Genomic DNA, 12,679 nt, shown 5'->3' on the forward strand with positions numbered 1-12,679 from the left:
TATAGTACATTTCTTCTCAAACGTTGTTTAGGAACAGGTATCAGATAAATGGTAGCATGGAACCTAACATGCACAATAAACTGGCAATGAGGTTGTGGTCAGGGGTGTAGTAAGATGCGCACGCCGTGCCCTCACTTTTTTCGGGACCCCCGTATAGGCTTTCCCTGTGCGCCTGCCATAGATAGCCTTCACTATTACCGTGCCCCCTCTTCCTTTTTTACGACTTCACCCCTGGTTGTGGTGCAAGTATCACTTTCTCATGCCAGTGAACTGCTGCCTCGAGGTTGAACTTTAAGCGTTCAACCACGGCAGCCCCATGGAGAATAAATGGGGCAGAAATTAGCGGTTCAGGACCACTCACTCCCAGCTGCTGTCAAATCTTCAGACGCTGGTTCTTTATGAACGAGTACTGTGATGCCAGTGACCGAGCAGCTGGCCTGGAGATCGTCTACACCTGAGGCAGGTCTGTTTGGGACCAATACAGAATACGGTCATATAATGAGAATGACACCCACCATATAGCACAAGGGAAGTGCGGCCGTACAGAATCCATCCATACACAAAGGAACCGGTGCTGACCATTACATACAAGACAAGAGAATTGCTGCTGTACAGCACATATTATTATTATACAGTATTTATATAGCGCCATCATTTTACACAGCGCTGTACAAAGTCCATAGTCGTGTCACTAACGGTCCCTCAAAGGAGCTCACAATCTAATGTCCCTACTATAGTCATATGTGATTAATGTAGTCTAAGGTCAATTGTTAGGGAGAAGCCAATTAACCTAACCGCATGTTTTTGGGATGTGGGAGGAAACCGGAGTACCCGGAGGAAACCGGAGTACCCGGAGGAAACCCACACAGACACAGGGAGAACCTGCAAACTCCATGCAGATAATGTCCTGGCTGGGGATCGAACCTGGGACCTAGCGCTGAAAAGGCTGGAGTGCTAACCCCTGAGCCACCGTGCTGCCCATACAGAATAACCCATGTTTTACTATAATTACTCCTAGATTAGGTTGCTATGGCAGCCAAGGACGTGAAAGAGGGTTTTGTCTTGTCACTTACAATATAAAAGTACAAAACTTTTTTTTAGTAACCTGTATGCTGTTTTTAAAGCTGAACTCCGGATTAGGCAAATATTATTTAAAAAGAAGAGGCCTGTGTATTCTTACTTTGTGTTCTTTATGTATTTCTTCCAGATCTGTGCAGTAACCCAGCATGAAACATTATGCTTCTCGGAATAAAGACCAGTCACTGTTGCTGTACAGGGTGACTGGTCTTGTATCCGCCCCCTCCAGAAGTTTTATGGTGGAAGCCCGTAGTAGGTGGTGCTGCTGGTTCTAGTTCCTGCAGATGCTACGTACAGCAAATTGATGATGTCTCTGGAGTTTTACAAGAAAATAAGTTGGTTTACAAAGAGTTTTGGTGCTTTTTTTTATTGTATGTATATTGTCTGATCCATGTGAGCACTGATGGCAAAGTAAGGAAGTGGAGCTCCTTAAAGTGCAAGTTTTGTCTTTTAGAATGCCATATCTGCATGGAGCTTTAAAATCACCTACTGTGTGGCTGCGGGTGTGGTGATCTTTTTTTTTTTTTTATTTGAACAACCATCATAAGGAAACCTCTTTTGTGCCATGATCAATACTTCAATTAGAAAGGATAGCTCAAAAAATTGTAATATCAATTAAGTGAATGGTATATTAAATACTTGTAATCAACTGCACAGATTGATTTAAATGAATGGCAATAAAGAGCCAAGAGAATGTTGCATAGTGTGTGCACTGGTGGAGCATTACGAAGATTCAAATATATTATATGCAACTTGCATATGATTATGTATTTACAACACTGAAGTTTTTGGAGTGTGTTGCTGAACATAAATGTATTTTATATATATATATATATATATATATATATATATATATATATATATATATATAAAATAAATATTATGTAATATTTGGGGGACCTGGGATCTGTGCCTTTTTTAATGCAAAATAGCTTTTTAAAGCAAACAAGAAACAAAAGTAACAAAACAAGCTTTCAGACAGCAAATTTAAAAATCTCAAACCTGAAAAAAGGCACTTCCAATATAATTCCAATTTGAAGATTGTAGCTTCCACTGCTGGGGTGCTTTCTACTATGTTGCCAGAGAATTAGCAACAAACTTTGGCAGCACCTACCACACCTGAGCATTCACATCTACCCCGGTAACAAACACTACTCAGAACTCTCTGGGAATATAAACCCCCAGCTGCCTGCACAGTTAACCCCTACACACCAGGTCCTGTCTGACCAACCCAACCTTCCTTTTTATTCCAGAGCCCAGAACAGTTTATATCCAACATGCAACCCTTGGTTGGCATACTAACCCTGGGCTCCTTTCCCACTACCCTGCCACCTCTCTAAGGGCATCAGAAGCCAAAAGTATGGGGAAATGTGCCACCAATCCATCTCTACATTCTCCTACAATACAGAGTTACAATGTAAGTTCAAAAAGAACATTTATAAGCACAAATTACGAATGAAATGAACATAGCTCAGTAAAACATGGTCATAGTCTAAATCAACCAATGAACTTACTTTTTTAATTTAGAAAGTAAATATAGTAATAAAATGTAGCATATAAGAAAGTTGAGAGTCTATAATAAACATCTTTTTTACCATCAATGTCCCTGCTTTTTAGAAATGTGTTTTCTTTTGCATCACCTCTTTTCTTACCTTCAGTCTAAACACTGCAGCATAGAATGAGTAGAAATGAAGCAGTGCAGAAAGAAGCAGAATGAAATGCACATAACCTGACATCATGTAAATTTACATTATCTATAATCCTGACTAGAGGTCTCCTTTAGTTTTCATTAATCTGGGAATGACAACTTTTCACCCCAAGAAAATATCAGCAGGCTTTCTTTTCAGCTGAAAGTCTTGTTCACTTTATATTGTTTCCAGAGGGCAGCTGCCAAAAGATCTTGTCTAGCAGGTCGGAAGTGGAAAAACTGCTTCATCTCCCACATACTGTATTCTGGTGCCAGATAACCAGGAATGTCACACTGTTCTGCCATAGCTAAAACACCAACAATGTATTCAGGAATTTCAATAAACGTCCAATAAACATTCTCCTATTTTTCTTTTAGGGGAAGTGGTTTGGCCTGTATATACATCCGAGTACGTGTAAGGCAGGATTTATAGTTCTGTGCGGTAATAAGGGGGCTGTTATTGCAGACTCTCCTGTAAAAGCTTTTTTTCTGGATTTAATGCAAAAAAGCAGCATAGAAATGAAGAATCCTAATTGTTTATTTGCTGCATGCTTGTTAGGCTGGTAATTCATTGTTCAATAACTGTTACATCAAGGGGATTTTTCCTAAAAAACTGCAGTCAATAGAAACACTCCCTGCTGTTTACAACAACAACTGGCAGATCCAGCAGAGCTGTGTTGTTATTGTAGACAACAGGGTGTGTTACCATGTGCTGCTGGCTGGTAGAAAGAGTGGTCCATGCTGATTTACATTAGCTTGCTGGAGTGTGTATGTGTGGGGTTTGTGGTAGCAGAGTCAATTGTAAAAAAAACAGCCATCATCAATTCATCCACTAGGAATGTCCTTGTTTTCAATACATGTTTTGAAACATGTTACATAATTTAACATCTAATTTATGAAAACATTATACAGTGCATGACAACCATTGGGTCTAAATAGCAAAGTATCAAACCCATGAGAGATGCACTTGAACACAATGGGCCTGATTTATTAAAGCTCTCCAAAGCTGGAGAGTATACGCTTTCATCAGTGAACCTGGATGATGCAGCAAACCTGGAATGGATTTCTCAAAAGTCATTTGCTATTTATTAGCAAATGTTTTGAATCCTGGACCAAATAAGTTCCAGGCTTGCTGGATCACTTAGCTTTACTGATGAAAGTGTATCCTCTCCAACCTTAAATAAATCAGCACTACCGGTAATCAATCTGTGTCTTCAGCTGCAACCTGGATTCTTCCTGCACCCCTATGTTTGAAGAGGAAAAACTCAAAGACAGATATACTTTTTTGTGGTTTTTGGAAATTTGTGTTTTTGGGGTAAAGGTGCGTACACACTTCCAATTTTTATCGTTCAAAACGAACGACGAACGAACGACGAACGATCGATTGGGCAAAAATTGTTCGTAAAAAAAGTAACCAACGACGCCGACGAACGAGGAAAGTCGTTGGAAACGAACGACCGGACCGGCGGATCGGATTGGACGACGATCGTTGAACATCGTTCGTGTGTACGATCGTTCGTTGATCGTCCATGGTCTGAGCATGCGTGATGAACGAACGTTCGTTCACTTTCCTGTCGTGCACATAGTTCCTCTATCGCTCAAACAATCGTATCTATTGTGTGTACAATATCTACGAACGATCGTGTCGTTATCTCTATGTGCAGGATCGGTGCTATACGATCGTTCGTAGATATCGTGCAGGATCGTTCGTCGTTCGTTTTCCAACGATAATAATTGGAAGTGTGTACGTAGCTTTAGAGTGGAATAATTGCTCTATCATTGCTCTTTTGTGGTAGTCCAAAGGTCACTTCTGCTGGGGAACCAATTAATTCTAACTGAAAGTTTTGGATTGTGGGAGGAAACTGGAGTACCTGGAGGAAACCCAAACACAATGAAAACATACAAACTCCTTGCAAATAGTGTCCTGGATGAGATTTGAGCCTGGGAGTTTGCACAGACCAGAAACAGAAACCAAAAAAAATACAATATAAAAGTCTCTGTTCATTTTAGTACATTAAACAGCGAAATAAACATTATAAAAATCATGTTTATTGCATTTTGTCAGATGAACACACAATCATACTGTAGTTCCTTGAACAATTTTATTTACAATACAATCTTTGGATGTTTTCCACTATTGTCTTTGATGTAAATGATGACATAAACAATTCATTAAAAAATGTTAATATTGAACCAGCAAAGTCAATGTAATCCATATAGTATATAATCAAATGTAAAATGCTCTCTCAACTGGCCTATAACAATGTTCTTATATAGCAATCCATGCTTTAAAATAACTTGTTTTACCTTCACACATACAAATTCCTGTTTTCTGCCTTCATGCCATCCTGCATGTAATAATCCCAATGTGGGCTCTGATTTGCCCCAAAAGTTAAACAATTATTTTAATTTAAAACCATTAACACTATGGCAAAACCTCACTGCCTTGGCCGTCGGAAAGGTGGGGACCCTAGAAGAGACATTTAGTACATAAAAAGGGTCAGATTAATGGAAACCTCCTGAAAGAAATAGGGAGATACAAATGATGATCTCTCATTCTGCCATTCTCATTCTATCATTTCCATGCCCTGGCTTCAGCACTGTGATTCACTGACCCACAAGAAGTATGCAGGTAAGGACTTCTAACATTACTCTGTTAAACTTATATGATCAGTATAATAATTTCTCCCAGCAAAGTCTCAAGCTTTGAACACACAATAAATGAAGACGAATGGTCCTGTACATTTAGGGCAAAAATCTGCGGTCCCCCAACATCGTCCGTGAATCTGCTGTGGCATCAGCATGAAATATTTTTTTTTCTATGCTTATTAATTTTAACCCATCTGTGTTTTAGATCAGAATTCATCTATCCGCCAACCTAGAAGGAAGATGCCATTCCTAATCTTTTGCTTCTGCTTTCTTCATTGTATTTTATTTTTTAATATTTTATTATGTGCCAGTCTGGCCCACCTGGGGTATGAGGACAAATACTCCAATAATATTTGTGATTATCATATAATAAAGTGCAACATTGCAATTTATGTGTTTGCATTAAAATAGATGTGGACTGTAATGACTATCATATTACCATCAACGGTAATAAAAGGTTCAGATCTGTGGAAGCAAGCGATCCTGCACGGCTTAAGGTGGCTGGTACTTTGCCATCTGCTTAGCTGCTCACATGGAACCAGCATTTGCAGATTTGACAAGGGGCAGCATGGAGTGGTACTGAACTGCTTACTGCCAACCCAATTCATTCTCTAATGGGTTGTTGCGAGTAGACACTACATGTAGCGTCTTCCCTGAGGCAGTGGTTCACTGGCATGAGGAAATGGGAACTGCACTGCAACCTCACTGCCAATCTGAACTAACTGGTTAGCATTTAGTTTGTTACAGTACTGTGTGTAAAATATTGTTTTCACCTTTTTTCATCCTATTATGCATTTCAGGGCTGCTGATTTCCTTTAGTCTCTTTTAGTCATGTTCTGTCTACATGCACTGGCACCTCTGTTTGCTGCATACCATTACTTGGATTGAAAACAACAAATGAAAGTAACATGGTAAAGCATATGTACAATATAACGACTGAATTTAGATGTATTTTATTAAAACAATTGCATTGTAGGATAGCAAGGGAGGTCTATTTATGAAGCATCTGTTGTCCTGCTGGACAATCAATTACTGGCAACACATGCACATTACTGCGGCACATGCACAATTCTGCACCAGAGAATGTTACATTCATTGGACCCCTTGTTTTTTTCCCTTTTCTGTTCTTCATGCAAGGCATGGGTGGTTCCTTTTCTCTTGGATGTGAACTGAATAGAGCAATCAGGCAGCAAAAATCCAGTGGTTGTAGGTGCAGGGAGCACTACTGGAAATGACTACAACCCCTGTACAGTTAGTTGCGGCATACCAGCCCAAAAAAAGTCCTTAATGCGCTAGCAGTGGTAGCCAACAGTAGGCTCCTGTGCAGAACGGACTTGGGTGAGGAGGCCCCCTGGGGCTGAGAAAGGTCTGGGGCCCACGTGCAGAACTGACTTGGATGAGGAGGCCCCCTGGGGCTGAGAAAGGTATGGGCCCATGTGCAGAACTGACTTGGATGAGGAGGCCCCCTGGGGCTGAGAAGGTTCTGGGGCCCCTGTGCAGAACTGACTTGGATGAGGAGGCCCCCTGGGGCTGAGAAAGGTCCGGGGCCCATCCATGTCAACCCCTGTACACCAGCTCTTCAGGCAAATGCCAGACTTGCCAGAAAAACAGGTTAGGTTTGGCTTAAACTAGGACACACTAATATGTATATCTAAAAATTTTAATTTTATTTTTTGCATTTTTTTTTTTTACCTGCAGATTTATCCAGTTTTCAGATAAGAAGCCAGCAATATATTCCTTTGTACGCAGTAAGTTGCTGCTGTCTATTCAAGGCCTAACAATCCTACCAAAAGCTATCGCAGTAAGCAGTTATGACATTATCACCATGGTAACAAGGCAAAGTTATCCTTGGATCCTATTTCTTGAAAGTAAATAGGTAGCATAGACAGAATATGTATCTAGAACAACGTGCCGTATACATTCCATACAGGCATTTAAATGGTCTTTAATGTACTGTTTTTTTAATCGTTTTAGAAATTAGATCTGCTGCTGAGAACAAAGATCAGCATGGGAAGGACACAAACATAAGATGCAACTTGAATAAAAACAACGCAGAACCCGTGAGGTCCTCTTCTTTGAAGAAGTTACAGCTTCTGGGCCAGCCAGTAGCAAGAATTCAGTCCTATTTACAGTATTCTTTACGTAGCTCTGTTGGGAAAAATAGTAAAAATTTAAAGGAACAATTTTGATAGCTAGTACTATAAAGAATTCTTTCCAATGAGATAAAAAACATGAGAATCATTTCACCCATCTCTAACCACACTCCTCCCATTTGCCAAGCCAGCCCCCAGGGACCGAGGTTTTCTATAACTATTACATCTGCTCTGCGTCGGTTTTGATGATGTAGATGAATATTGTCTGTTATAAGAATCATATTTATCCAAAGCTACTAATTAGTGGTCAGAACAAGAGAGCGTGAGTTCCACTTACCAAGGTCTAAGTCAATGTTCTTTGGCGTTAAGGGCCTCTCCATGGAAGCACGTTCCTTCAAGATGTTATTTTTATAATCTGGGTAGCAAAACATATTTTTTATGAGTTTTAGTATTTGGAAGCTTGGTCAGAAACATAAAAATACACATACAGGCTATATTTAGGGTTCATTTTTTGACACAAAAGTTCTTTTAATATCTCCAGGAGCAGCTTCAGTTTTCTTAATTAGCCCCAAATGGGAAATTATATTGAGTCTGTGGATAATTGTAATTTTTTCAGTTTATACCTTTATTATTGGATCCGTTATGTTTGTTTTATGTTTTTTTTATATATATAAATTGTTTCACATATAAGGATTTGTTGGAGTATGACAGAGCGTTAAGAGTTTTGATGGGACAAGGCTGACTAGATAGTTTGAAAACAACTCTTTTCTGTATGTCCCTGGTCCAATGCCAATGCTCACCAGACACCTATGAAGACATGAGGACCAGACAGCTAATTGCTTGATCTCCTTTACTGCTGCAAGCAATGCTAATAGAAGAAAAAAACAGGATGAGAATGGAGGTGGAAAGGTAAAACTCAAGCAAGCAAGCTTTTGGCAAAAATGAAAAGCTTTAGAGCACTGGAGAAACAGCAGAAAAGAGTTTGAATTTAATTCTTAGCCCCTAAAAGGTATTGATGTCATGGTGTTTTGTCAATAATGGCATTGTGTTAGCAAGTATGCTAAGCAATGACAAGAACTCCTGCTGCAGATGGCAGTTTAGTTCTGCTTTCAGAAAATGCAGAGGAAAAGCTGTTTCCTTCAGACTCTCCAATTCTGAAACAATTTTTTTGGGGAGACATTTCAGGCTGGAATGGAAATCATCTCTTCTGACATTAAACCTGATTTATTAAAGCTTACCAAGGCTAGAGAAGATACACTTTCATTGGTGAACCTGAGTGATCCAGCAAACCTGGAATGGATCTGGTCCAATATTGAAAACATTTGCTAGGGAACAGTAAATGACCCTGATTTATTAAAGGTTGGAGAGGATACAATTTCTTCAATGAAGCTGTGTGATCCAGCAAACCTAGAATGGATTTAGTCCAGGATTCAAAACATTTGCTTTTAAGAAATCCATTCCAGGTTTTCTGCATCAGCCAGGTACACTGATGAAAATGTATCTTCTCCAGCATTGGAGAGCTTTAATAAATCAGACTGTACACTATAGCAAGAGGTACAGAATCCTTTAAATGTCTCAAGAGAATTTTTTGTTGGGCTAACAATATGGTAAAAGGTCAAAAACACCATTGTTGCTATGAGGAACAAGCGTTAGCATTGGCTGTGAAGGACACCTACATGAAAAGTCAATAAAAGCTAAAAATTCCCCCCTATTAATTCCAAAAAGTAGAAAAATTACTATGGGAACAAGGCAATATCTATGTAGCGAGCCACTAAATATCACAATATATTGATCCAATGTCTATCAGCTATATCACTTATACAATGATATATTTGCTGCATATAAACCAGTGTCTTGTAGATTTTAGGGTCAGACTATTAATATTAATAATACATTTTATTTATAAAGCACCAAAATATTGCGCAGTGCTGTACATTAAATACGGGTTGCATATGACATGCAAATACAAACAATGACACGGGAGGAGGAAAGGACCCAAAAGTGCTTACAAGAGGCTAGGCTGTTAGTGGTTTATTTTTTGTATACATACTGAGGTTTCTTTGCAGAACCAAATCCATTACTAGAGAAAAAGGCACCTGACCCATCAAAGATACTAATTTTGGTATTTCCCATAATTTTCTTGCTATGCAAGATCTAAAACAGTCTTTTATCAGTCTTTTATAACCTTACAAGCCTGCATTGAAGAAGCATATTTCCCTGTTGGGGTATGGAAAGATACCAATGTGTTAATGCAGCCTCTTTTGGTTACCCTTTGTTAGATAGTTCTAAAGCCTGCTAAAATCCAAGGTGGTCTTCACAAACCGTGATTTTTATTTACTGGTTTAGGATGATCCTACAGCTTTTTTTTTAAACATATAAGACATAAAGGTTGATCTGCTTTGTTGTTTGTTTATGCTGCATATATAGAAGTAATCCACCTTGTAAAAACAAATTCTTATAACAGCAGGGTAAATATTTCCTTACCAATGTGGAGATCCTCCTTTTTATACTGAATCAAGTCAGGAGGAGGTCTCAGGTAAATTTCCTTCATGTTTACCTCTTTTCTGTAGAGCAAGAACAAGAAGTAGTGTTATTTATTTTATTACTAACACAATGAATACATCATTCCATTTACTTCTCCAGCCTATTGATTGGTAATGTCTTTTCATTCCATTCCATCTTGGTGGAACAAACACTGTCAGGTAACAAGATAAAACAAAGGCTGGCTTTTTATGTTCCTCGTGGTTGAGATATACAATCATAATAATCATAATAAAATTATAACAACCATAAAGGTTGATCCAAAGCATGATGTCATGTTCCCAAAATCAATTACCGGTAATAATGAATTATTATTATTAATAATAATAATAATAATAATAATAATTCCCCACAATATGCAATAAGATAAATGGGAATACAGCAGCAGGAAAGTTATATTTGTTACAACCTAACAACACTGAGCAAAAAGGCAAACTTCTGCTAGGAAGTCTCAGCAATCACTAAAACCTAGGATAAATAAATTACAAACATAACTAAAATTGACATTTCTTTAAATCCATGTCAACCCTAATCTGTAGAATAACATTCTCAAACACAACTCCTTGAGATTATAAATCTACCAAGTCAGGAATAAAAGTATGCACTTGGGCATATGGAGACTTGTAAAACCATGCTGTCAGTAGCCAATCTCAGAATAGAATATAGAAACCAAACAATGTGGTTCCTGATCAAATGATCATAAGGCTATCATGGTAATCACATTTTTTGGTGACTGTAGAGTACTTTTATAGTGTTAAAGATTGCATAAAACAAGGTGATATTCAACAATGTATGAATAAAAAAGATAAACAATTTTGTAAATGTATTTAATCTCAAAGGTTTGGGATTAACAAATGCAATTTAGTCTTTTTTAATATTGCCATAGATGGAGTTTTGTGGATTGCACAGTGATGGAGCTATGTAGGAAGGCTCATACCCCATAATTTATCTTATATATGACAGGGTAAAAACTTTGAATTCCTAAAGGATAGACACAGTGCCTGAAATGCACAAAAATAAAGTCCAAATCTGCTAAATTTAGGGAACATATATAAATGGTAATTGTGTCAATGAGTAACCTAAGGAAATAACATTATGGGGTCTATTTACAAAGAGGAGAATTTACAATTTACTGAAACCATCTCTAGCGGAGAATCAATACTCCCATTGAAACACATTGACCTGGAGAATTCTCCACTGGGGATATTTCAGTGAATGTCAGATTCACTGCTTTATAAATAAAAATACACCTTTGTCTTGAAACCCTCTTGAAAAAAAAGCAATGCCCTTCCTGTGCCCAGGTACAGCTGTGCCTACATCCTTACTTGTGTGCTATCATCCAAGGCTGGCGAGTAGGCTGTTCCTGATGACTTTAAGTACATGCATCTCCCTGCTTCTGCTTCATTAAATCTGCCCTATACATTATATACTTCCACTAAGGTTTTTTAAATGTTTAGGGAACAAGGTCACTTTAAATAAAGTGTTACATACTGAACCAAATGTTACTTACGGATAAGGTTTATTCATGTTATAACCATAACCTGTCAATAAAAAGAATTGCAATTAAAGGCTTCCGTCACAAAATCAAAAGATTCAAAAACAAAGTTTGTACATATCTGGAATACATGCACATTTCCTTATGTTTTATGTATTATTTCATACTGCTAATATAGAAAAATAACAGCTGACTTGAAAGGACTTTAGTGTAAGATTACTTTTCTCTTTGACATAATAACACTGAAATAGCTCTGAATTCTTTAGCACTTGGTGTCAGCCCTGTCCACTTCATTTATGTTGGTTTGCAAATAAATGGCCCCGTGTTCATCTATTACCCCCTCCCCCCATCTGCATAACCCCTAGGCATTGGGAAGAAAATTTTCTGGCTTTTGATCTTGCTAGAAATCTTGTAAACTGCTAACTTTGTGTCTATGCTACACAATTACATTGTTGTTTTTTTCAATAACTTAACTTCCTTAACTTCAGGTGCCATTCAAAGTCTATAGAGTTTATTCTAGGTGTAGAAAATGAACAGAAATACCTTATTCCCACCTACATGCTCCCACCCTTTTGCATGACAGGTCCCTAGAGCTGCTTCCCTGGACCAGTATATTTCCCGTATCATCAGTTACAACACCAGACCAATGTTCAGGTAGGCTTGGATGTCAAAAAAGAAGGGCAAGAGGAGGGGTACATGACCGATTACAAAGGGGAACAGATGAAGGGTAATGTAGAAGGCAATTGGTGAAAGGTCTGGAAGCTGATTGGTTGGTGGGTTCTGGAGGAAAGTGAGAGAAAAGTAAAGCTATTGGATGTTTGGCTGTTGGAAATTGAGCTACCTGGTTGCCCAATTTATTTAGGCGTTGGTGGGCCAAGAGTTAGGTTGTGGGCATTTGAGGTCCTTGGAAGTCAGTGGTCGTGGTGGTGCTGTTGTGTGGTACGGGACTCATCTTTGGTATGCTGTCTCTGGTGTTACAGAGTTATTAGTATTTATTATCAGCTGGTTAGGCCGGAGGTAAGTCTGTGGATGGTTAATATCAGCACCTGAGGCTGGGGGGCAAAGATATCAATTAGTTACCCATAGGGGGGGCTTTTAGGACCTGCATCCAATATGGTATTTTCAGTACTTCTTTTA

The 12,679-nt window shown here is 38.5% G+C and overlaps 1 protein-coding gene across 2 annotated transcripts in view; it reads right to left on the bottom strand.

Moving 5' to 3' along the window:
• Nucleotides 1-4,793: 4,793 nt before the first annotated feature.
• The window catches only part of MXRA8 (matrix remodeling associated 8), a 29,209-nt gene continuing 21,323 nt past the window's right edge, over nt 4,794-12,679 (bottom strand). For both annotated transcript variants that reach the window (XM_072425360.1, XM_072425361.1), the window contains 4 exons: nt 11,558-11,588; nt 9,991-10,070; nt 7,844-7,921; nt 4,794-7,561 (listed from right to left, as the gene is read on the bottom strand). In XM_072425360.1, the coding sequence (XP_072281461.1) occupies nt 7,536-7,561; nt 7,844-7,921; nt 9,991-10,070; nt 11,558-11,588 (215 nt within the window). In that variant the 3' untranslated portion in view covers nt 4,794-7,535. The remainder of the gene's footprint in view (nt 7,562-7,843; nt 7,922-9,990; nt 10,071-11,557; nt 11,589-12,679) is intronic.

The sequence above is a fragment of the Pyxicephalus adspersus genome, chromosome 11, assembly GCF_032062135.1.
Source record: "Pyxicephalus adspersus chromosome 11, UCB_Pads_2.0, whole genome shotgun sequence".
In the NCBI taxonomy this organism is placed as follows: domain Eukaryota; kingdom Metazoa; phylum Chordata; class Amphibia; order Anura; family Pyxicephalidae; genus Pyxicephalus; species Pyxicephalus adspersus.